Source organism: Cyprinus carpio, chromosome B10 (assembly GCF_018340385.1).
Source record: "Cyprinus carpio isolate SPL01 chromosome B10, ASM1834038v1, whole genome shotgun sequence".
NCBI lineage: Eukaryota > Metazoa > Chordata > Actinopteri > Cypriniformes > Cyprinidae > Cyprinus > Cyprinus carpio.
In genome coordinates this window covers 24,125,878-24,152,575 of record NC_056606.1, presented here as the reverse complement: position 1 = coordinate 24,152,575, position 26,698 = coordinate 24,125,878, and the positions used below count along the sequence as shown (strand labels likewise).

At 34.6% G+C, this 26,698-nt stretch overlaps 1 protein-coding gene across 1 annotated transcript in view; it reads left to right on the top strand.

The window, feature by feature from the left end:
- Positions 1-26,624, top strand: part of LOC109067038 (armadillo repeat protein deleted in velo-cardio-facial syndrome homolog) — a 27,772-nt gene extending 1,148 nt beyond the window's left edge. The window contains exons 2-18 of the mRNA XM_042733329.1: positions 1,949-2,065; positions 3,955-4,062; positions 6,534-6,917; positions 8,094-8,508; positions 10,140-10,323; positions 11,957-12,074; positions 13,536-13,704; positions 14,670-14,687; positions 15,162-15,238; positions 19,768-19,887; positions 21,360-21,513; positions 21,593-21,785; positions 23,366-23,477; positions 23,586-23,673; positions 24,850-24,926; positions 25,998-26,101; positions 26,262-26,624. Coding sequence (XP_042589263.1) covers positions 1,949-2,065; positions 3,955-4,062; positions 6,534-6,917; positions 8,094-8,508; positions 10,140-10,323; positions 11,957-12,074; positions 13,536-13,704; positions 14,670-14,687; positions 15,162-15,238; positions 19,768-19,887; positions 21,360-21,513; positions 21,593-21,785; positions 23,366-23,477; positions 23,586-23,673; positions 24,850-24,926; positions 25,998-26,090 — 2,427 coding nt within the window. The 3' untranslated portion in view covers positions 26,091-26,101; positions 26,262-26,624. The remainder of the gene's footprint in view (positions 1-1,948; positions 2,066-3,954; positions 4,063-6,533; positions 6,918-8,093; positions 8,509-10,139; positions 10,324-11,956; positions 12,075-13,535; positions 13,705-14,669; positions 14,688-15,161; positions 15,239-19,767; positions 19,888-21,359; positions 21,514-21,592; positions 21,786-23,365; positions 23,478-23,585; positions 23,674-24,849; positions 24,927-25,997; positions 26,102-26,261) is intronic.
- Positions 26,625-26,698: the final 74 nt, after the last annotated feature.

The window sequence follows — 26,698 nt, the reverse complement described above, 5'->3', positions numbered from 1 at the left end:
TTGCTCATATCTCCCTTGTGAAAACTATGGTGTTACATAAGTGAAACTGTGCATGCTTTATTTGACCGAATATATGATTATTTTTGCTAAATTTATGATTATTATGCCCAAATTTTATAGTTCAAATAACGTTAACCATGGTAAATGTGTGATTACTGCGGTTTTACTGCATATACTGTACTAAAGTTGAACTATGGTTACTATAATAAATTAATTGTTTCATAAGGGCCAAATAGCAACAGTATCAACACAAACACCACGTGTATTCTCTACGTGACAAAAACTAGTGTTGTTGCATAAGCAAAACTGTATTATCCATGTTTTATTTAGCCAAATTGATTATTATTATTACTATTATTACTACCTTTACTACAAATTTCAGTTACACTTTATTTTAAGGTGTCATTGTTACAGTGTAATTATGCATTTAAGTACTGAGTAATATTAATTAGGGTTTGGCTTAGGGTTATTTGCATGTAATAGTGCATAATTAATTATTATTATTATAGTATAATAACAATTAATGTAACGTGTAACAAGGACACCTTAAAATAAAGTGTTACACGGATATAGTTCATAGTTCAAATAATGTTAATCATGGTCAATTTTTGGATACTGCAGTTTTCTACACATAGTTGAACTATTAATAAGTTATGTTTCAAAATGCATTCCTGAATCTTTTTAGATTGAATGATACCTGTTGAGTTATAGGACCCAAAAACAAATGCATATAAAGTAAATGCACTTTTTGACAGCACTTTTTTAAACAGGCTGTTAATAAATAAATAACAGAATCAATGATGCAAAAAAGTCAGTTGATTCAACTTAATCAAGTCAAATGTCTTCAGATGTCTTTGTAAAAGCCAGAGTGTGTTTGTGCAACTTCCTTACAATAAATGTCACTTGCTCTGCTTTGTCATCTAATGCACTGACATTCACACATGCATGAACTGAACTGAGTTGAATAATGACTCTCTTGTCTTCTGTAGAGCTGCTTATAGTTGAAATTGATTGCAACAATGATGCAAACTTCAGCAAATATGAGACGAATTAAGTTTCTGCTGTAAAGCAATGCTGAAAAGACAATATCATTATTCAGCTCATTTCAGTTCAGTGTTGATTCAGTTCATTTCAATAACTGTAAAGCAAATCACTTTCCTAGCCTTTTCAAGGAAGAAATTAGCATTATGCAGTGCAATCCCGAAGCTTTTTAATTTTAACTTAACAGCGCTACTTATATTATTGCAAAGTAGTTCACAAAAATAAACAGGACAGTTACAGAATCGATGATGCACACAGTTCAGTTGATTCAATTGAATCAAGTTAGTGTTGATTCAGTTCAGTTCAATAAGTGTGTGAATTTCAATTTTTATCTATATGCAGCTCTACAGAAGATAATAGTGTCATTATTCAGATCAATTCTGTTAAATGATTATTCATATAACAGTGTCGATGTTGCAAAATTCATCAATTATGAAATGAATCGGCTGTACAGAAGACAACAGAGTCAGTCCATGCATGTGTGAATTGCATTGCATTAGATCAGTTAAATCAAAGCAAGTGTCATTTATCATAAGAAATAAATAAGATTGAATGAAGGCCGTTGTGTTGTAGATGTTTGTGTGGTCACATCCGATCCGTATAGAGTTATATCTCGCTCTTGTTAGCAGATACAGTGCAGATGTTTTTCCTGAAGTGTGTAAGCCATCTCTTGAAGTGTGTGTTGTGTTTATGAAGCTGCGCTCATGTATAATTCACCGCTGCTCTGGAGGAAGTTCTGTTTGCTTTTCTTAAGTGTGTTTTTACACCAAAGGGCTTTCCGTCATCTCATAATGCTCTTTTATGTGGAGACGTTCGGTTTGAGAAACGTGAATCAGTGAAGCTGTGCTTGACCTGCGTGATCTCATCTTAACGTCACCTGTTCATGTTCTTCCCTTTGGTCCAAAAGAAGTCAGATCTGGAGGAACCTTCAGCTCAAGACACCAAAGAGCAGACGGAGGAGACGGCAGAAACCCCATCCTCAGACGCATCCGACCCCGAAAGCTCAAATCACACAGAAACACATGTAGGAACGCTGCAGAAAAGCATTTCTGATCATCAGTTATAAATGATTCATTTATATGAAGAACCTGCTAAAATAATGATTTCATTCTTCTCAGATTCAAGCCAAACTATGAATATTCAAATCCTTCTGAATCCTTTTTTATTCATTTATTGCATTGCCTGTTATTAAGCAAATGCTTGTTAATATAAGCAGAGAGATGCCAACTGAGGAAACACAATGTTCTTCATCAGTATTTTTGACTTTTTCCATTACAAATATCTAAACATTCTTAACCCTCATAATATATTCAAAGTCTACATATGATTTTTCATTCTGGGTCCGTTTGAACCTGAAGAATTGTCATTTTATTAAACAGTCTTAGCTTAATATACAGTAGTTCTCAATTAAAACCATATTGTTTCTGATCAGCAACTCCTCATTATTGAGTGAGTGTGAAAAATTTATTTAAATGTTACCATGTTATCACCATCTTTGTACTGTATTTATCCCTTTTTGAATATTAAAAAATTGAGACATTCCTAGAAAATTCTAAATACACATGAAGCACACACACACACACACACACACACACACACACACACACACACAAAAACTATGAAGCAAAATTTTAATATTGCTGAGAAATTTTATTTGAATATGTCATGCTACGAAACTTATAAAATCTGAGAATTACCAGTATTAACCATATTGGAATTAATGAAATGATTGCACAAAACAATTTGAATTTATGAAACCTGCATATTTATTTCTAACAAAACAACAAAAATATTACTCTGAAAAGCGTTCAAAAAAAAAAAATTTAGGTTACTTCCATAAACTTTGATTTTCAGATGAAAAAAATAATGATACATTTTTCATGCTGCAGTGGGTATATTCATGTACATCAACAAAATTCAGACCCCAAAATGTGTGAGATGGGCAAAAGGCTAAATATATTTTCTAAAAGTTTTTTGACACTAATTTAACTTAAAAGATAATTTTACAAAAAGTATTTTTGGCACTAATGGTACTCCATAAATGACCTGAACATGAAACATGATTACATCTCTTAAAAATAATTGTAAAGAAAACTGGGGAAAAAAATAAATGATGTGTGTTTTGAGGGTCTTAAAGCCTTTGCAAAGTTTCCTTCCCTTACTAAAAACTATATATATCTATATTATTTATTTATTTTTTTAGTTTTTTTTTTTTTTTGAGTTTTTATTTTTTATTTTTTTTTTTATGTCTCTTCAGGGTCAAAAAGAGAGATTTACTTTAGCCGTAAATTTAAATACATCAAATATAAGTCTTATTTTCAGAAAATTCTTCCAAAATGAATTGAGTTTATGTCTAAAATAAGAAAAAATAACCATCAGAAAACAAAACAGTTCAAAGACCAAGTGATTATTTTCTGACTCCTTAGATGGTGTTGTTTTAAGTATAAACTCGGTTATGATGCGTTTTTCAGAAATCAAGACTTAATACCTGAAATCATTTGCTTCTCAAGTAACTGGATCTTAATTTAAGAATGTTTAGATATTTGTACTGAAAAACAAGAGAAAAATACTGAGAAAGAACAACATTATTATTTTTTTTTTTCACAGTTGGCATCTGTCTGCTTATATTAAACAAGAATTTGCTTAATAACCGGGTTTCATTAAGCAGTGCAATAAATTAACAAAAAAGGATTTAACTATTCATAGTTTGACTAGAATTTACGAGGCAAAAAATAATTATTTTAACAGGTTCTTTTCATAAACAAATCATTTATAACTCGTGCCTAATGATTCATTTTTGGATGTTAAAAGTAGATATTGTTTACGAGCCTAAACGGCAGGCTAATGAGGCACGGTGTGTGTGGATGTGATGTTAACAAGCTCACGCTGAGCTGCTTCTCTGATGTTCTGCAGACTGAGAGTTCAGGCTTTGGGACGGAGAAATCGTCCAGTCCTGAGAGCGAACCCAACCCACTCAGCTCCAGCAGCTCCAGTGAACAGGTCGTGCCCAACCTCCTGAAGGTGAATAATACAGATCTAGCGCTCGCTTCATATCATCATCTAATATCTATCTATCTATCTATCTATCTATCTATCTATCTATCTATCTATCTATCTATCTATCTATCTATCTATCTATCTATCTATCTATCTATCTATCTATCTATCTATCTATCTATCTATCTATCTATCTATCTATCCATCCATCCATCCATCCATCCATCCATCCATCCATCCATCTATCTATCTAAATAATATATATTGTATAGGAATAATTATAGGCATTATATATATATATATATATATATAGTAGAGAATATGAACAATCTTGTTTCAGTATTGCACTGCAAAACTTACTTAGGATTTGTGTCTTGTTTTCTAGTATAAAAATCTAAACATTCTTGAATCAAGATGCATTTACTGTACTTGACAAGTAAACTGATTTAAGATATTAAGTCTTGTTTTCTAAAAGAAATGATCAAAATTTTGTTAGTTTTTGCTTAAAACAAGCAAGAATATCTGCCAATGGGGTAAGAAAAATAATCTTAATTCAAAGGCTAAAAAAAGAAAAAAATTCTTGCTCCATTTGGCATATATTTTGCTTTTTTTTTTTTTTAAGAAAAAAACTAACAAAATTTTTATTTTTATTTTTTGTACAAAAAACAAGACAAAATATCTTAAGTCATTTCACTTGTACAGTAATCCTGATTCAAGAAATTTTAGATATTTGTGACCCTGGACCATAAAACCAGTCTTAATTTTAAATTTTATTGAAATCGAGATTTATATAATCTCTCCATTGATGTGTGGTTTGTTAGGAGGTGATTATTTGTTTGTTATGATATTATATGAAAATCTGGAATCTGAGGGAGCAAAAAAATCTAAATATTGAGAAAATCATCTTTAAAGTTGTTCAAATGAAGTTCTTAGCAATGCATATTACTAATCAAAAATTAAGTTTTGATATATTTACGGTAGGAAATTTACTAAATATCTTCATGGAACATGATCTTAATATCCTAATGATTTTTGACATAAAAGAGAAATGTATAATTGTGACTCATACAATGTATTGTTGTCTATTGCTACAAATATACCTGTGCTACTGATGACTGCTTCTGTGCTGCAGGGACACATTTAAACTAGAAAACAAGACAAGTATACTGAGTAAGAGACAAATTTTTTTGCAGTGTGTGGTGGTGAAGGGTTAAATTTAATTCAGTCAGTTTCCTCAGAACTGCCCCGCAGTAGTTTATACACCTCAGCAGGACACAAATTAAATCAGATTTTATAGAATCCAGACTCTCAGGTGAGAAAATATCATCTTTATTCACGCTGTGAATGTGTTCAGATTGATGTGTTGTTATTAATCTGGCACTTTGAGATGCCTCTTTATGCTTCGTTTGAAAACAGCGGGTCATTTTTGTCTTATTCAGTACAAATATTGAAACATTTTTAAATCAAGATACATTTACTTGGGACTATTTGGTTTATAAGAAGTCTTTATTTTTTAAAATATACCAAAAGTTAGCACAAACCCACTTGATACATTTTTGATACATTTGATACAGAACAATAAAATAATTATTTCCACAGATTCTTTTTATAAACAAATCATTTATAATTGATGACTAATGATTCATTGTAGATTTTTTTCTTCTGATAAAAAGTAGGTTTTAATTATTAAATTTGATGATCTTTTAGAAAACAAGACGTAATGTGTTAAAATAGTCATTTACTTCTCAAGTAAATGTATATTTATTTAAGAATTGTTTGATATTTGTAAGAGGGTTATTATAGTTGACTAAAACTAAAACTAAACTTTAACAGAAATAATAATAATAATAATAATAATAATAATAATAATAATAAAAACTTAAACTTATTTGATTTGATTTCAGTTTGGACTCATTAATCATTTTCATTAAGTCTTACCTGATGAACTAAAATAATTAAGACTAAAACTGAAATAAAAAATAAATAAAAAAAATATATAGACAAAACTAAAACTAAGAAATATGACAAAAGCATGCAACAAAATTGCTAAAACTTGAACTAAAATTAACATGAAAGCAGAAAATATATAAAATCGTTAAAAATATTAACCAAAACTATATTATCTCAATGATAATAAAATAACACCAATCAAGTTAAATATATTTAACTTATAAATATATAAATATATATAAATATATAAATATTTTTTTCAGCAAGATGACAAGGCAACATTTCTATTTTTTATTTAGCTTGTCATTCATTTCATCAGGTTGTTCATTAAGATACACTATATAATTTTTATATTGTAAAAATTATATAAAAATTAATAAAAAATTAAGTTAAAAAAAATAATTGAAAAAATATTTTAATTAAAATATTAAAAATAATAATAATATGATCTGAACAATACTAAAATAACACTAGATTTGTATTGGGGGAAAAAATAAATAAATAAGGATTTTTTTGCAGGGAAGTGTCAAATTTTTTCTGTGTAGGAAGCTTCATCTGAAGGATTGGAAGTATCCCAGACACCGTATCTGGATGTTCAGTGTCCGGATCGAGCGCCGCCTCCTGATTCCTCCGGCGGGAAGGACGATACACACACGATTCGACCTCCTCACCCTGACCCCAGCGTGACCTCTGACCCTCCCAGCGAGATTCCCACGGATCAGCCGTCTCTGTACGGCACGCTGAATGCTCAGGCCGTCACACTGCTGCATGGATTACCCTTCTTTCCCGGCCGGACCTTCTTACCGGAGAACTGCTACACTCTGCCGCTCCACCGCGACGGTTTCACCCGCGCCGCTTCCAAACCAGAGCCGGACACAGTCCATCACATGAGGCCCGCGCTGGACCTGACCACCCACGCATATTTACAGGTAGGGCTGGGCGATGACCTAAAATCAAAACCTCCATTAATTGAACACTTTACCTTCATTACGATTATTGAACAATTTTTTTTTAATTAAATTTAATTTAATTAAATTAAATTTAATTTAATTTTATTTTATTTTATTTTATTTTATTTTATTTTATTTTATTTTATTTTATTTTATTTTATTTTATTTTATTTTATTTTATTTTGTCTTATTTAATTTTATTATATCTATTTTTATTTTTATTTTATTCTATTTTACTTTATTTTATTTTACCTTATTTATTTTATCTAATTTTATTTTATTTTATCTTATGTTATTTTATGTTATTTTATTTTATTTGATCTATCTTATTTTTTTTATTTTTTTTATTTTATCTTATTCTATTTTATTTTAATTGTTTTTGCCCTCATATTTCAATAAAGGTAATTTTAACTATAAACTATTAAAGGTGGGATTTTTTTTTCTAATGAAAGAGTGCACTTTCTGTCTTTCATTTTTTACAAACAAAATAAATAAATATTGGCATGTCAAAAGTAGAAAATAACCAGGACTGTAACTAAAACTAAATCCATAAAAACATTTTTGTTACTGGAAATAAAATAAATGTTAACTGAAATCAAACAAAACATAATTTTTTTTAACTTATTTTATTTCAGCTCAACATGACAAGTAAAATGATTTAAGATATTAAGTGTTGTTTTCTAAAAAAAAAAATGTATCAAAAATTTGTATATTTTTTAAACAAGCAAAAATATCTGCCAATGGGGCAAGAAAAATATTCTTAATTCAAACGCTAAACAAGATTATTTTTCTCGCCCCATTGGCAGATATTTTTTACTTGTTTTAAGAAAAAACTAACAAAATTTTGATACTTTTTTTTTTTTTTTTTTTTACAGAAAACATGACATCTTAAGTCATTTTACTTGTATAGTAATTCATCTTGATTCAAGCATGTTTAGATATTTAGACTAGAAACCAAGACAAAAATACTAAGTAAGAGAATAATTTTTTGCAGTGTAAACTAAACTAATTGGGATCGTTACTGGAAATCAATAAGAGTCAGAAGTGAATTGGAATTGATCAAATTCTTGCGATGCCCAGTGGTTGGGAAACTCTAGAGGTTCTGAATTTTGGTTCCGATTCCTTTTTTAATTAATCATCCAGCTCTGTTTCCAGGACCTGTACCGTGCACAGACGCTCATCCCGCAGAAACGTGCCAGCATGGTGAGCCTCGACACCATCCGGAAGGATCCGCGCTGGCGGGACCCGAACCTGCGGGAGGTCATCTCCATGCTGAGCCACCCCATGGACCCGGTGAAGTCCAACGCCGCCGCATACCTGCAGCACCTCTGCTACGAGAACGACACGGTCAAGCAGGACGTCCGGCAGCTGCGAGGGATCCCCGTCCTGGTGGGGCTCCTGGATCATCCCAAAGCCGAGGTCCACCGCAAGGCCTGCGGCGCGCTGAGGAACATCTCCTTCGGCCGAGACAACTTCAACAAGGTGGCCATCAAGAACTCGGACGGCATTCCTGCGCTGCTGAGGCTCCTGAGGAGAACCGACGACGTGGAAGTCCGAGAGCTCGTCACAGGTTTGTGCTTTCAAGTTTAAAAGTGAACGAAATTACAGTAACACTTTATTTTAAAGTGTCCTTGTTATACATGTACTTTCTATTATAATAACAATTAATTATGTATAATTACATGCAAGTTACCCTAATCCTAACTCTAACCATATAGTAAGTACATATAGTTAATATTACTCAGTACTTAAATGTATACTTACACTGTAACAAGGACAACTTTTAAAATACATTTACTACTTTTATTCATCAAGGATGCATTAAATTGATTAAAAGTGACAGTAAAGACATTTGTAATGTTACAAAACATTCCGTTTCTGATTCCAAGCAGGGTTTATATAGTTATCTAAAACTGTAACTAAAACTAAAGCCATAAAAACATTTTATTTTCTTGAAATAAATATTTTATTTTATTTTTAATTGATTTAAAATTAATTTTTTAATGATTTAATTTTTTATTTCAGGTAGTTGACAAGGCAATATTTCTGATTTCTGTGATGTAGTTTTACTTGATGTACAAAAATAACTAAAACTGAAATAAAAATTAATAAGAACTTTATAGGCGTATTTAAAAAACAATCAACCCAATTATTCTAGAATTATAAATTATAAAATTTTTGCGCAGTTCAAGACATCAGATGAACATTCCTGTGTTTCTATACCTCACGATATATATCACATAAAAAAAGAAAATGCAATGTCAGTTTTTTTCAATATCGTGCAGCCCTAACTCTATATAAAATAAGTGTTAACTGAAATAAAGTAAAATATTTTTTTTTTATTATTATTTAATATAAGTTGACTGGGCAACATTTCTCATTTTTTGATTGGTTAAACTTAATGTACTAAAAGTAACTGAAACTGAAATTGAAAAAAATTACTAAAAACTCTATAGCTATTTAAAAACAATAAAAATGACAAAAATACAACAAAGTTACCAAAAGTTTAAATTCAATGAAAACAGAAAATATACAAATAAAATCTAATACTTAATAATAACAATAACTATAATAGTATCTAAATGATGATAAATCACACTGATTCCAATAAATGATTTCACTGGAACGATGAAAGAAATGTATACTGCATTAAATTGATCACAATTGACAGTAAAGACATTTTACAAAAGATTTTTTATTTCAAATAAATGCTGTTCTTTTGAACTTTCTATTTATCTGTGAATACTGAAAAATCAAATGCATCACAGTTTCCACAAAAATATTGTGCAGCACAACTGTGTTCAACATTGATAATAATCAGAAATGTTTATTGAGCAGCAAATCATCATATTAGAATGCTTTCTGAAGATCATGTGACACTGAAGACTGGAGTAATGATGCTGAAAATACAGCTGCGCATCACAGAAATAAATTACACTTTAACAGATATTCACACAGAAAACAGCTGTTTTAAATTATAATAATATTTCACAATTTTTACTGTATTTTTGATCAAATGAATGCAGGATTGCTGAGCAGAAGAGACTTCTTTCCTTCTCTTCTGTTTGAGCTACAGAAACACTTCCACTATCTTAACTGGTGACCAGCACTGAAGTGAACTGAATTGAATTGAACTGAATGTTGTCTTAGTTCTGGTGAATGTACACAGACTCTCCTGATGTTTCCTCCTGTGTTTCTCAGGAACGCTGTGGAATCTCTCGTCCCATGAGCCTCTGAAGATGATTGTCATCAACCACGGCCTGCAGACGCTGACCGACGAGATCATTATCCCTCACTCGGGTTTGAGAGGAGATCCGAATGACCCGGCCCGACCCGGAGCCCCGGAGTGGAACACGGTCTTCAAGAACACTTCAGGATGCCTGAGGTTCGCTTTTCTCTAGGGTCTAACGGTACATGTATTCATACTGAAAATTCTCGGCACGGAGCACTATCATCCCTTCATCTTTACTACTAGTTTTAACGCAAAATATGCATGAATGAACATCTCACCCCTTGCGTAATTGCTCAATTAGCGTTTCAACCGCGGAAAGATTAAAACAGCATGTAAACGAAATGTCACGTAGCATTTAATTTACCTCAGGCAAGTCATCAGCGTCTCCAGCTCGTTATTTGCTAGAGAAGTGAAGTCTAGTGAAGAGCATTCTGTGAAATATTAGACTAGGCCTGTGCTTCATTTATTTTACCTGTTAGTGATGTCTTAATTATTTAATGCATGTGTTTAAATAAATATTTTATGAAACAAGTTAGCTACAACAAATAGAAATGGTATAATTTTAGAAGTTATTTTAAAAACAATTTACATATTTCCATACAATTTTTTTTAATTTGAGTGTTGAAGTTAAAAATAAATAGTAACTGCATTTAAGTTTGGGCTCTTGTTAATTATAACCTTATAGTAATGTAAAAGGGCTCCCTATAGTTTAGACCAGAAGCTGAGGTAGATTTTTATCCCTAATTTTTTTTTATATAATTGAATTTATTTAAATAAAGAGCAATTTGTTCAGTAATCCGTTGTTAAATTTAAAAAAGGAATTTATGTTTAGGTTCTTTCATCCTGCTGTGACGAAACAATACCAAATATTTTTTAAACTAAAAGCATATTGTATCTGATCAGCAACTTTTCATTATAAGTGAATGCCAAAAGATTCAAAGTTTTGAATGTTACCATGTTATTACTGTATTTACCCCTTTTTTATTAATTAAAAAATGTAGTGGAAAAAATTTTTTTTTTTGAATGTTTAAATATATTTATTATTTTAAATATGTAGATTTGTTTTTCAATATTGAGGCAAAATTTTATCTGAATATATCATTGTATGAAATTTATAAGAACATATAATCTCAGTATCAACCACACTGGAATAAACTGAAGTTTAATTAAACTCATGATCAAAATTTATGAAACCTACATATATTTTTTTCTAACAAAACAACATCAAAATAACATACATTTTTCTCTGAAAAGTTTTCAAACAAAAGAAAATCATTTAACTTGCATAAACTTTCACTTTCAGATGAAAAAAGCGATACTTTTTTCATGTTGCGCTGGCTTATCAATAGACGTATATGTTTATGTTAATCATCAAAATTCAGTCCTAAAAGTGTGTGTGTGAGATATGGGGAAGAGGTGAAATATGTTACCGAAGTTTTTGACACTAATATATCTTCATAGATAATTTTATAAAATGTAAAATGTTTTTGACACTAATGGTGCTCCATACATACTCCAGTCAAAAATGACTTTAATGCTTATATTTCTTAAAACATAATGGTAAAAAATGTGAAAAAATAAATAAAATAAAAGATGTTTATTTCAAGGGTCTTAACGCATTTACAAAGTTTAATTCCCTCACTAAATTCTATGCATTTAAAAAAAAATTGTATATCTTCCGGGTCAAAACGACCTGAATGCGTTCTGAGGGTTAAGTGGTTTTTCGTTGCTCTGATGCTGTTCCGTCAGACTGCGGCTGGATTATTTTGTGCTCGTGTGTTTGCAGGAACGTGAGTTCAGACGGAGCCGACGCTCGACAGAGACTGCGTGAGTGTGACGGTCTGGTGGACGCTCTGCTGCACGCGCTCTATTCTGCTGTCGCCAAGAGGGACATAAATAACAAAGTAAGAATTTAAATAGAAATCCAGGCCACGGCACACCTGCACATCAGCTGCTCACCTCACATTTCACCCCGAAAACAAGGAAAAAAATTAATAATATTTAACTTAAAATGAAATATGATTTCACATATTTTAAATATTATTTTTATTATTATCAACTAAAACTAAATTATTTTTATTATTATTTTAAATTATACTATGTGATTTTATTCAATATAATAATAATAATGGTTATTATTATTGTTTTATATTACTATTTACTTTTTAATTCCAGTTGTTTACATTAATAATAATAATAATTTATAAACTAAACTTTAAACACATTTAAATAATAATAATAATAATAATTATTATTATTATTATTAATAATAACTAAAACTAAATATTTATTATTATTATTATGTTCAATTAAATATAATAATTGTTATTATTATTATTATTATTATTAACTAAAACTAAATATTAATTTATTATTATTAAGTTCATTTCAATAAATATTTAGTTTTAGTTATTAATAATAATAATAATTATTATAATAATAATAATTATTATTATTATTAATAACTAAAACTAAATATTTATTATTATTATGTTCAATTAAATATAATAATTGTTATTATTATTATTAACTAAAACTAAATATTTATTTATTATCATTAAATTCATTTAATATAATAATTGTTATTATTATTATTTACTTTTTAATTCCAGTTTAGTTTACTTTAATAATAATAATTTATAAACTAAAACTTTAAACAAAACCAAACATAATAATAATAATAATAAAAATAAAAATAATAACAATTATTATTATTATTATTATTATTATTATTATTATTATCAATTAATAATAATAATAATAATAATAATAACTAGAACTAAATATTTATTATTATTATTATGTTCAATTAAATATAATAATTGTTATTATTATTATTATTATTATTATTAACTAAAACTAAATATTAATTTATTATTATTAAGTTCATTTCAATAAATATTTAGTTTTAGTTATTAATAATAATAATTATTATTATAATAATTATTATTATTATTATTATTATTAATTAAAACTAAATTTTTATTATTATTATGTTCAATTAAATATAATAATTGTTATTATTATTATTAACTAAAACTAAATATTTATTTATTATTATTAAATTCATTTAATATAATAATTGTTATTATTATTATTTACTTTTTAATTCCAGTTTAGTTTACTTTAATAATAATAATTTATAAACTAAACTTTAAACAAAACTAAATAATAATAATAATAATAATAACAATTATTATTATTATTATTATTATTATTATTATTATAAAAAATATTATACATTTGTTTTTATGTTATATGATGCTCTATGTGCATCTCTCCTGCAGTGTGTTTGAATCATATTCCTGGTTTTGAAGGCTTCCTCTCAGTCTTACACCTGTGTTTCTCGTGTGTTTTTTCCGCAGTCGGTGGAGAACTGTGTCTGTATCTTGCGTAATCTGTCGTATCACGTGCACAAAGAGGTTCCTGGAGCTGAGAAATTCCACATCCAAGCAGCCAATCACAGCGCGAAACCAGGAGGTCACCATAAGAAGAAGGACGAGTCGGAACGTTTTGGAGGAATAACGTCCAAAGGTCAGACACTTACTGAACCATTATCATAACAGCACTCACAAATCCATCATTACAGGAGTAAAATAGTACAATTCAGAAGTCTCTTCTGCTCACCGAGGCTGCATTTATTTGATCAAAAATACAGTAAAAATAGTGAAATATTTTAGCAATTTAAAACAGCTGTTTTCTATGTGAATATGTGTTAAACTGTAATTTATTTCTGTGATGCACAGCTGTATTTTCAGCATCATTACTCCAGTCTTCAGTGTCACATGATCTTCAGAAATCATTCTAATATGATGATTTGCTGCTCAAGAAACATTTCTGATTATTATCAATGTTGAAAACAGTTGTGCTGCACAATATTTTTGTGGAAACCGTGATACATTTTATTTTTCAGGATTCACAGAAGTTCAAAAAGAACAGCATTTATTTGTATTAGAAAGCTTTTGTAACATTATTAATGTCTTTAATGTCACTTTTGATCAATTTAATGCATCCCTGATTAATAAAAGTATTAATTTCTAATTTTTTCAGAAGAATATCTCACTGAAAGAATTTATATGTGAAATATACTGATTTGGAAGTTTTTATGTTTGAAGAGTGTTTATTTTAGTATCATGTTTTTTTTTTATTATATTTATTCTTTCCTATTGTATTTAATTCAAATTCTGAATTTGTTTTTATTTATGTATTTTCAGGTTTCATGTAAATTTCAGTTAAAGTATTAGTAATTTTTTGTGTTTATGTCATTTTTATTAGTTTTTGTTATTTTTAAATGTTTATATAGTTTTTTTATTTAGTATTATTTAGTATATTTATTTAGTTATTTTAGTACTTCAAGCTAAACTAAATGAAAATAAGAAATGCTGCCTTTGCAGCTAGCTGAAATAAAATAAAATTAACTGAAATATTGTGAAATATGTGTCTGATGAGTGTGTGTGTGTGTGTTTTGTGTTTCATGGCCGCTCCGCTGGTTTCTGCAGAAGAATGGTTCCATCAGTGTAAGTGTTTTAATTCAGCTTCCCACACGCCGCCCACCACCGTCCCACACACACACACACACACACACACAACCACACCACACACGACACGGGCACACACAACACACAACACACAGACACACACACTCACACACACACACAGCACACACACGCACACACTGCACACGCAACCACAAAGACACACACACACACTACACACACACACACACAGCCACACACACGCACACACACACACACACACGCACACAGGAAACTACACACACACACACTACACCACACCACACCAGCACAGCCTCACACAACCTCAGCGTACACACACACAGATCCACCACCCTGTGTATGCGCATGCAACACACACACACGAGAAAATACACACACACACTCACACACACACGACACTCACACACGCGCACACGCACAGACACGCACACACACACACACACACACACTGATGTGTGCGCTGGTTCTCCTCAGGCAAGCGTCACGGAGTCGGAGAGAAGAGCGGTGGTGTGGATCTGTCCAGGAGGAGTCTGCCGATGAAAGGTTGGAGTGTGTTTGTGTTTGATCACGTTTCATTTGTATTCTGTGTCTGAAACCTGAGAAACACTGCAGGCAGGGCTGCGATTTTAATACTTACACTCTGTCTGCTCAGTATGCATCCTGTCAGCCGTATCCCACAATTCCACCAAACTAAGCAGCCTCACTATGTTATTTTAGTGTTATAGGATTTATGATTTTTATTATGATATAAATTCATGTAATTATAGTATTCTGCTTGGCTTTTAATTTATTTTTAGTATAGTAATTTAGTAATAAGTTTAGTTAATTTATATTTAATCAATTTTAGTACTTAGTTTTTCCTCGATTGCTTAAACACATTTGCCCACTCTGACATCACATTTTCAAAACAGTTAACACACAGGATAAAACTGAAGCTCAATGGCCAAAATGACTCACTTTGTTTAGCAAAACTGCTCTAACACTCACAAAAACATTAAAAACATGCAACATAAAGCAAATATTTCCATCAACAACCACAACTGTGGTCAAATTATTTATTCTTTCAATCTTTCAATCTTACACAATGGACAACAAAATACAAAATGCAGCATCAATATGAAATATGATACTTTACACAACTCAAATGGAAACTGGAAAAAAAGCTACCAAAGGAAACTTATTGGGTGTAAATACCTTTTAAAAAAAAAAAAGAAAAAAAAAAAAAGATATAATACATTTTATCTTTCACATTTAGTGCATTCGTTCTTGACGATTATGCCACAGGTTCTCACACGGCATCGCGCATTGAATGTTTTCCACCTTGCAATGCACCGAGGGGAAATACCTCCTTGCATGGCGTATCCATCCCTGGCAGTCCTCTGCACCTATTGCCGCTGCAACCAGCATTCATTGACCCCAACCATCCGGAGGGGTACGATCTCTGCTCACTCGGCGCGAATGGCCCACCGGTCGGGTGAAGTCTATACGCGCTTCGTTCCACCCTCCATGAGCAACGAAAGAACTCGCTCGATTGGGGTTCGAGAAGAGAAAGTCGAGTAAATGCCAGGGAGGTAAATTGTTGCGTTAATACGCAACGTCTGTGTGCTGCAAAAACCATATCATGTCCCAAGCGAGAGTGGTACGGCAAAGCCACATGTGGGATGTCCACCAAATTATGACCATACAGAGTCCATGCCGGTTCAGTTCACAGCCTAGATCATGTTCGTTTGCCCTCTCTTCGGGTGGAATCAGCTATTCTCTTTCTCAATGCATCAAGGGGAGTGAATGTGTGAGTGTTTATCTGGGATGAGAGATGAGAGGTTCTGGATTTTTAGATGGAGGCCCAGTGTTCTGGTATGTGGCAAAGGACTCCATCATTGGAGTATGGCGCAGTCAGGAGGCCACACATGGTGATACGTTGGCCACCCCTCTGAACTTGCACTGTGAGGACCAGGTCGGGAAGCTCGCTCTGCCCAAATGCTGTTTTCCTCGCTCCCGTGCCGGTCGCCTCACTGTTACGGACAGGTTGAGTGAGGTAAAGGCCGGCTTCAATCCACAAAAATGTGTTTGTGATGTCCTCCCTCTAGCTTTGCAAGCTCCATTATAGTTACTCTAAAGAGTAAAGAGACAAACTTCATGTGGAAAGCAAATTCTTCCCGGATCGCATGTAACTATGGTAAACACCGGTAGTACAAAAAAAAAGCTCTTACCTGTCCATACGGGAATCCGGCCCTTATCTTTTACTATTTCACGAGTTATCTTTGTTGAAATGGGAACTCCTGTACAATCTGCTTGGGAAGACGACAATGGTGGCTGGACACAAAATGGATTTATTTCTTTTTTAAGGACTCCCGTCTTATAATTTACACACAACTCACACCTGTTTTATATTTCTCAAATTCGTCCCTGATGCATCTGCGAGTTTACTGAGCTGCCCTGGATTTCACACAGTCTGATTGCATTGTTTGCCCCTACCGCTATATCTAGCAATGGCAGACTGCTCTGTTTTCAAATAGCTAAAATCGTAGTTGTCCCGATGCTGCTGGCCAGCAGTGGTGTTGGCAATGTGGGGTTGGATTTGTCTATAGCTGAGTAAAACGCAAAAAGCATTGTCAAACTTGACATTACTGTATGACAGTCACATAAATGATGGGAAGTTGATACAAACCATCTGGCATTACTGAGACGACAGTTTGTGTCTGCCTAACGGGGCACTCCAGTAAAGCTGAATACATCAGTGGTGATAGCAGTTGTTACGTAACACTGTGAATGTACCGGTGGTTCTCATTCCGACAAAAGCCTGACACTGAATGATAGCCCACAGTGCTCCCGACTAGAAAGAATGGGCTGGGACCCGCTTTGAACGCTCCAGCTTTGTTCGTTAAGGGGACAAGGCCATGATTGATGACATGGGTCCATAATGTGTTAATGATGCCCGAGCGTTCATTAGGTGGACACTTGTAGCTCGATGTTTGTCCTCTTTATCGTGCTGCAGTCCTTCCTCCACCTCCGCAGACAAAGCTCGCCAGAGTCCTGTCGTTCCTCGGGTCCCCCGCTCATGCCCATGGCCTCTTACTCCTCCTTCCGTGCCTATGGCCTCTTTTGATCCATGCTTGCAAATGCAACACAGAGGTGGCATCTGTTTGATAGATTGCATGAAGGACCTGAATTGCTGATTGCAGAGTTTGTTCAACTGAGTTGTCACGACACAGTTGCAATAAGAGATTTTACATTATGCAAGTAGTTTCTATCAGCTGTGAATAGCATTTTTTTTTTATCTTTTGTTCAACACAGTGAATCCAATAGAGTTTGGGCCATTTCAATGAGATCTGTGGTAACTGTTTTGACAAAGGGTGTGAAAAATGTGTGAAAACAAATGAAAAAGTGTTAAAACATTGCAAGAGAATCTGCTGTGCTTAAATAATGTGATGATGAAGATCAAAGAAAAGCGGATCCCAGTGGGATAAAAGCATGTAGTAGGTATAGGTTCTTAGCAATGAGAAAACCTCGATGTAATATTTTTAATATGAGTTATTATATTTCATATTTTTATGACATCTTTTTTAGTATGGAATTTCTTTCAGAAAATTTATTTTTAATACTGAATTTTAGAACTTATTTTATTACGTTCGTTATTGTTGGCCATACCCAAGGCAACATTTCTAATTTGTACGTTTTTTTAGTTTACGTTTTTTTTTTCATACTGGAAAATATAAAAAATGAAAGAGAATGAGATCTCCTCACATTAGTCAAGCGAATCTTGATGTTTTATTTAACATGTATTTTTTTAACAGTATTTATTCATGATGTTAGTATTTGTAGTACTGCATTTAATTTGATCTGAACATTTTTTACATGAATGCAGTAAAAATTATAGTAGTAGAGTAATGAGAGTCTAATGAGAACCATTATTGAGGATAATTACAATAAAATATTTAGTATTTGTAGTACTGCATTGGGGGTGAGACTACGGGAATTTAGTTAAAATATGATCAAATCAAATGGATTACAGTAATACGGAATTGAGGGAAAATGTGCTTAATTATTATAAAAATATGCTGTTAATGAAAAAATGGTGATAATTAAAAAATAATAAATGAAAAATTAAAAACAATGCATTACAGTAATAATTACTTAGGGTAAGTGTGTTTAATTGTTATAAAAAAATAATAATGCAATGCAAAAGAAAAAAAAACTTTGAGTCCTAAAATATTTGTAATTTTCTGCAGTAAATAATTATTATTTTGTCTTATGATTTTAAAGGTGAAATTCAAGTTTTTATGGGTTTCATGGATAATTAATGTTAAGAAATAAAAAATAAAAGGAATACAGTAATAAGAACTTGGGGGAAATTTGCTTAATTGTTATAAAAAATAACGCAGTGCAATGGAGACAAAAAAAACTTAACAGTCTTAAAAGTAGTCTTCATTTTCTTTATGCAGTATTGTTTTTTTTTCTCTTGTGGTGTTGGAGTGAAATGTGAGTTTTTATGAGTTTAAGATGCAGTGCGTTTCTCAGTATGACCTGCACATGTTTATTTGAGGAGGATGTTCTGGTGATTTTCTAGCAGGAGGATCATTAGATGTGTGTTTGACTCACTGATGTGTTAGTAGGAAAGACACGGTCTGATATATAAAATCCTTAAAGCCTCACGTGATCGTCTCTGCTTTTCAGCCGGGATCAGACTTTCTGAATCTGGTTTGACTCTAGAGGATCAGTTACAGGATCTTGAATCATCTTGAATCTCTTGGTTCAGGTGTGACTGTAGATCTGTTATTCAGTGCTGTTTACCAACTCCAGCATCACCAGTAGTAGTGCTCAGAGTGATCTGAACAAACCTCTGCATTAAATATTAAACTTCAGTGTGTAGCTCGTCTCGCAGTGCTCAAGAAATCCTCTCAGAACACCAGTAAAAGCCTGTCGACCAGCGCTCATGTGTTTTAAAAATAATGCAGAACTCTAGTTCTGACAGGATTTGGTCTTCACGTCACACATTCTCATTTCAGATGTATTTAAGATGATTGTATGAAGTGTCTCATGAATAATTCATTTTATTGTGTTTGTTTTTTTTGTCCTGGAGCTTCTGTACCAGCCGGAGGTGGTCCGACTCTATCTGTCACTCCTCAAACTGAGCCAGAATCACAACACACTGGAGGCAGCGGCCGGAGCCCTGCAGAACCTGTCAGCTGGACACTGGGCCGTGAGTCACACCAGACACTGACCGTCTGTGACTGACCAACTGTGACTGACCGTCTGCAATTCACCATCTGCTACTGTCTTCAACTGACCGTCTGTACCTGACCTGACCATCTGCAACTGACCATCTGGAACTGTCAATCTGTGACTGAGTGTCTGTAACTGCCCATCTGCAACTGACCGTCTGGAACTGACCATCTGTGACTGACCGTCTGCAACCAACTGTCTGTAACTGTCCATCTGGATCGGACTGTCTGTAACTCTCCATCTGCAACTGACCGTCTGTGACTGACCAACTGTGACTGACCATTTGGAACTGACCCTCTGCGACTGACCGTCTGCAATTCACCATCTGCTACTGTCTTCAACTGACCATCTGTACCTGACCTGACCATCTGCAACTGACCGTCTGGAACTGACCCTCTGCGACTGACCGTCTGCAACCAACTGTCTGTAACTGACCATCTGTGCCTGACCTGACCATCTGCAACTGACCGTCTGGAACTGTCTAAAACTGTCCATCTGTGACTCACTGTCTGTAAATGACCGTCTGTGACTGACCATCTGGAACTGTCCATCTGGAACTGACCGTCTATAACTGACCATCTGCGACTGACCGTCTGCGACTGACCATCTGCAACTCACCTTCTGCTACTGTCTTCAACTGACCATCTGTGCCTGACCTGACCATCTGCAACTGACCATCTGGAACTGTCTGAAACTATCCATCTGTTACTGACCTTCTGTAACTGACCATCTGCGACTGACCATCTGTAACTGAACATATGTAACTGACTGACTGCAACTGACCGTCTGTAACTGACTATTTGTAACTGACATTCTTCAACTGACCATTTGCTACTGACCGTCTGTCACTGATTGTCTCATGCATGTTGCACACAAAACCCAAAGCTCTCAGTCAGATGACCTGTGATCTGATTGGCTGCTGTTCTGTTATGCAATGCGTAGGTGTTTATGGATGCAATGCGGAGGTGTTAGCAAGGTACTAGACTGATACAGCGAGCACTTCTGAGGATTGAATAATCACTGGTTTTGATTGAGACAGCGAGATGTTCAGAGTTTTGCTTTGAGGCACTTCATTGCAAGTAAACTAGATCTTCACCAGCTGAACTGTGTTCTGATTTGAAGTACTTTTGGATGGAAAGAGATTCCGATCACAAAGTCTATACACATTAAGTTTATTAGTATGTTTAACTTAATACTGTGTAATTTAAATGCATGGAAATTTTATATGCAATTCAAATATATAAATCCTAAATTTAGGCCTAATATTTTTTTCCTGTATTATTACATAAAAAACCAAAACTAAGATGACTTACGGTGTGACTGAGTGTGCTTTCTTCTTCAGAGTAAAAAGTGAAACTATCTGTTCAAAACACAAACTTAAAATTACAATAGAGAGAAGTAAAGCATGAATCAAAGCTTCTTAATTAAACATACTTTTCGTTTTCTCAGTGGTCCAATTATATCCGAGCGACGGTGCGTAAGGAGAAGGGTCTGCCGGTGCTGGTGGAGCTGCTGCACTCGGATGCAGATAATAAAGTGGTGCGAGCGATCGCCATCGCGCTCAGAAACCTTGCCATCGACCACAAGAACAAAGATCTCATCGGTAAGATCCAGAGCAGCAGCTTTACTCTGATTCTCTCCATGTGATGCTGAGGCTGACGGTCTCTCTGCTGCCCGGTCAGGAAGTTACGCCATGAGGGATCTGGTCAGTAACCTGCCCTGTGGCCAGCAGCGACCCGCCAAGAACCTGGAGGGAGACACGGTGGTGGCCATCCTGAACACTATACTGGAGATCGTCTCTGAGAACCTGGAGAACGCCAGATTCCTCATCCAGGGACAGGGAGTCCAGAAACTGGTCTCAATCAACAGAACCAGGTAACAAATCGCACAAAACACCCTATGCCATAGCAACGTGGTAAAACCCACTCAGAACACCTTAGCAACCGCCCAAAATGCCCTATGCTATTGCAACATGGTAAAATCCACTCTGAACTCCTTAGCAACCCCATAGCGACCACCCAAAGCACCCTATGCCATAGCAACGTGGTAAAATCAACTCACAACACCTTAGCAACCCCATAGCAACCACCCAAAATGTCCTATGCCATAGCAACATGGTAAAATACTCTCACAACACCTTAGCAACACCATAGCAACCACCCAAAACACCCTATGCCATAGTGATGTGGTAAAATCCAAACTCAGAACACCTTAGCAACCACCCAAAACACCCTATGCCATAGAAAACGTGGAAAATCCAAACTCAGAACACCTTAGCAACCACCCAAAAAACCCTATGCCATAGTGATGTGGTAAAACCCACTCACAACACCTTAGCAACCGCCCAAAACACCCTATGCCATAGAAACGTGGTAAAATCCAAACTCAGAACACCTTAGCAACCACCCAAAGCACCCTATGCCATAGCAACGTGGTAAAATCAACTCACAACACCTTAGCAACCCCATAGCAACCACCCAAAATGTCCTATGCCATAGCAACATGGTAAAATACTCTCACAACACCTTAGCAACACCATAGCAACCACCCAAAACACCCTATGCCATAGTGATGTGGTAAAATCCAAACTCAGAACCACCCTTAGCAACCACCCAAAACACCCTATGCCATAGAAACGTGGTAAAATCCAAACTCAGAACACCTTAGCAACCACCCAAAACACCCTATGCCATAGTGATGTGGTAAAACCCACTCACAACACCTTAGCAACCGCCCAAAACACCCTATGCCATAGAAACGTGGTAAAATCCAAACTCAGAACACCTTAGCAACCACCCAAAGCACCCTATGCCATAGCAACGTGGTAAAATCAACTCACAACACCTTAGCAAACCCCATAGCAACCACCCAAAATGTCCTATGCCATAGCAACATGGTAAAATACTCTCACAACACCTTAGCAACACCATAGCAACCACCCAAAACACCCTATGCCATAGTGATGTGGTAAAATCCAAACTCAGAACACCTTAGCAACCACCCAAAACACCCTATGCCATAGAAACGTGGTAAAATCCAAACTCAGAACACCTTAGCAACCACCCAAAACACCCTATGCCATAGTGATGTGGTAAAACCCACTCACAACACCTTAGCAACCACCCAAAACACCCTATGCCATAGAAACGTGGTAAAATCCAAACTCAGAACACCTTAGCAACCGCCCAAAACACCCTATGCCATAGAAACGTGGTAAAATCCAAACTCAGAACACTTTAGCAACCACCCAAAACACCCTATGCCATAGAAACGTGGTAAAACCCACTCACAACACCTTAGCAACCGCCCAAAACACCCTATGCTAAAGCACTATAAGCAAAGTGTTAAAATCGACCAATCTACTCTCATAGAAACAGCCCTAAACAGTAGATGTAAAGCTGTAGTTTTGGTCTGATCAGGATGTTTTCTGTCTTGTTGATCTGTGAACATGTCAGCCAATCGGTGCGTGAGACCAAAGCTGCGTCACACATCCTGCAGATGGTTTGGGCCTATAAGGATCTGCGACACATGCTGTGTAAGGCCGGCTGGAACAAAACACACTTCAAGGTAACAGCAGTTAAAGACAGACAGATGGATGTGTGTTTCACAGCCATACTTATGAAATTAATTTCAGAGAGCACTGTGCTGATGATGAATATCGATCGTGTGTTTCAGCCAGCCGTCTCCAGCCTGCCCAAAAAACAGAGGAACGCCAAGCAAGGGAACGATGACATCACACTGCCCTTAATGGAGAAGAACCAAGGTCACTGATTCCTGCTGCTTGAATGCGGCATATTTATGAGCCAGAAGTGCTGTACCTTCTTTGTTATGCAAGCTTTAGTGTTAGAATTAAGTGTGTGTGTGTGTGTGTGTGTGTGTGTGTGTGTGTGTGTGTGTGTGTGTGTGTGTGTGTGTGTGTGTATTTACAGTTTTTAAAAATTGCTTGAACACTAACAGTGGTACTTGAGGCCCACTCAGTGAAACCATTCACTCATATACCTAATCTTTAGAACAAGTCTGCAAAACTACAAGCACATTACATGCTTTAAACTCTGTCATGCATACAAGCCAAGCCAGAAAGTCAACTTTATTTCTAAAGTGCTTTATGCAATATAGATTGTTTCACAGCAGCTTCACAACAGTATTAAATTCAAATTCTGCTGTAAAGTAGCTCTAACAAGTCAATAGTGTCATTCTACAGCTAAAGTCAATTCAGTTGCATAATCATCATACTGTACATACAGTGTACATATATGTGCATATGCATGTACTGTATGTGCGAGTGCTATGACAAACTCCTGCGCTCCACTGCACTCTGAACAAAAAAAAAAACAAAAAAAAAACTGCAGGTTTTCTAAATTTTTCACATCTGTGTGTAGTTTGGCGTGTGTGGATAATCATTTTATGTTTGTGTGTAGAGTTACTACACAAAAATACCATTTTTTTTCGAATAATAGTAGTTTTTTTGAGAGGTGTTTTTTTTTTTGAGACGTGTGTCGATGTTTTTTATGTTGTGTGTGTGTGTTTTGTGTGTAGAGTTTTGAGAAATGGAGCCATAATTTTAAAAAAAACGTGTGTAAGCATTTTGTACTAATGCAGTGATGTGTGTGTGTGTGTGTGTGTGTGTGTGTGTGTGTGTTTAATGCACTAATGCAGTGATGTGTGTGTGTGTGTGTGTGTGTGTGTGTGTGTGTGTGTGTGTGTGTGTGTGTGTGTGTGTGTGTTTAATGCACTAATGCAGTGATGTGTGTGTGTGTTGTGTGTGCAGTGATGTGTGTGTGTGTGTGTTTTTAATGCACTAATGCAGTGTTGTGTGTGTGTGTGTGTGTGTGTGTGTGTGTGTGTGTGTGTGTGTGTGTGTGTGTGTGTGTGTGTGTGTGTGTGTGTGTGTGTGTGTTTAATGCACTAATGCAGTGATGTGTTGCTGTTTTTGCTGCAGATGGATGCTGCACTCTTGATCAGGCAGAGCAAGCAGCAGAAGCTCCGTGTCACATGATTGAAAGAGAAACTTTTCAGGTCAATGATCATGTTGTGTCCAGTGTCATTTCTGTTCTCCAGAAACTTTTAAACTCTTCATTCATGTTAAATGTATTCATATTGCATCATTAAAAGCAACATAAGTTAATGAAAGAGCTTTAAAATAACAACCCAAAACCTAAAATGATAAATGAGATCATCATATAACAGATTAATCTCTATACAACTGCTCAAATGCTAAGGAAATGAAATAAGAATTTGATAAAAAATTAACAATTGGTGCAATTGTGCTCACTCTCAGATCGTTCAAGATCAGGATGAGTTTGTTTCTTCATCAGGTTTGTAGAAATGTAGCACTGCATCAGTGTCTCAGCAATGGATGCTCTGCAGTGAATGGGTGCCGTCAGAATGAGAGTCCAAACAGCTGATAAAAACATCACAATAATCCGCAAGTAATCCTCATCACTCCAGTCCATCAGTTAACATCTGGAGAAGACAAAAGATGAAACACATCCAGCATTAAGATGTTTTTAACTCAAATACATAGAGTCTATAATCCATAATAACACTTCCTCCAGTGAAAAAGTGTTCTGGTGTGAATCAGGAGAGAAATCTGCACAGATCAAAGCAGCGTTTTAAACAGCTCTGAACAAATATGTGTCTGGATTTTGATGTGAGAGACAACAGGAGGTGATGCACTTTTTCACTGGAAGTGTTATTATGGATTATAGACTCTATGTATTTGAGTTAAAAACATCTTAATGCTGGATGTGTTTCATCTTTTGTCTTCTGCAGATGTTAACTGATGGACTGGAGTGCTGTGGATTACTTGTGGATTATTGTGATGTTTTTATCAGCTGTTTGGACTCTCATTCTCACGGCACCCATTCACTGCAGAGCATCCATTGATGACACACTGATGCAATGCTACATTTCTACAAACCTGATGAAGAAACAAACTCATCCACATCTCGGGTGACTTGAGAGTGAGAAGATTGTTATGTTTGGGTGATAAAATGTACTGCATAGTACTGCATTACTCTCTAAAAAATTATAAAACATAATGGACAGAGCTGCTTTAATGGGTTCATGCTGTTGAATGTGTTTCAGGGAGTGAATGATAAAAGGCATTTCATCAGGTCCAGCAGGCCTGCGGTTGGTTTAGTGGAGAGGACGCCGCAGCCGCTGGACTCGTGGGTCTGATCCGGCTCACGGTAACCCACATTATCACACACTCGTCACTTCAACTTCTTTTTATTTATCAGTGAAGCCATGAAGGATAGTTACCGGTTTATGTCTTTGTATCATCTAACACATATTAACAATGTAGAGTTTTATCTAATATATGCTTGAACTCTTGATTTATTTTCATAGGTTGGTGATCCACTTTCAGAGTTGCATTTAGACTGACATTATCAGCCTTCAGCACAATTCACCTCAGAATCAAACGAGAGAAATACAGCATATCATACCTGTTCATGTCCACAACGATGACCTGGAGGAATCATGTGTGATCCGTCTGGAAGTGGAGTTTGACTCTTTGCTGCTTTGGCAATCTTCACTGTTAAACTCAAGATTCATGATGATGTGACGAGTCATTTATTGATTGTTGAACATCTGATCATACATCATATTACGATCTTGTGTTGTTTCTATTGCTTATTTTTTGTTGATGAGTCTCTAAATTGTATAATAGTGTTCCAATCACACAGACATTTTCAGCTCTGTATCTGAAGTTTTATGCATTAAAAAAATAATTAAGAATATTAATAGGTTATAGGGACTGGAAAAGCAGAAACTGTGCTTATTAT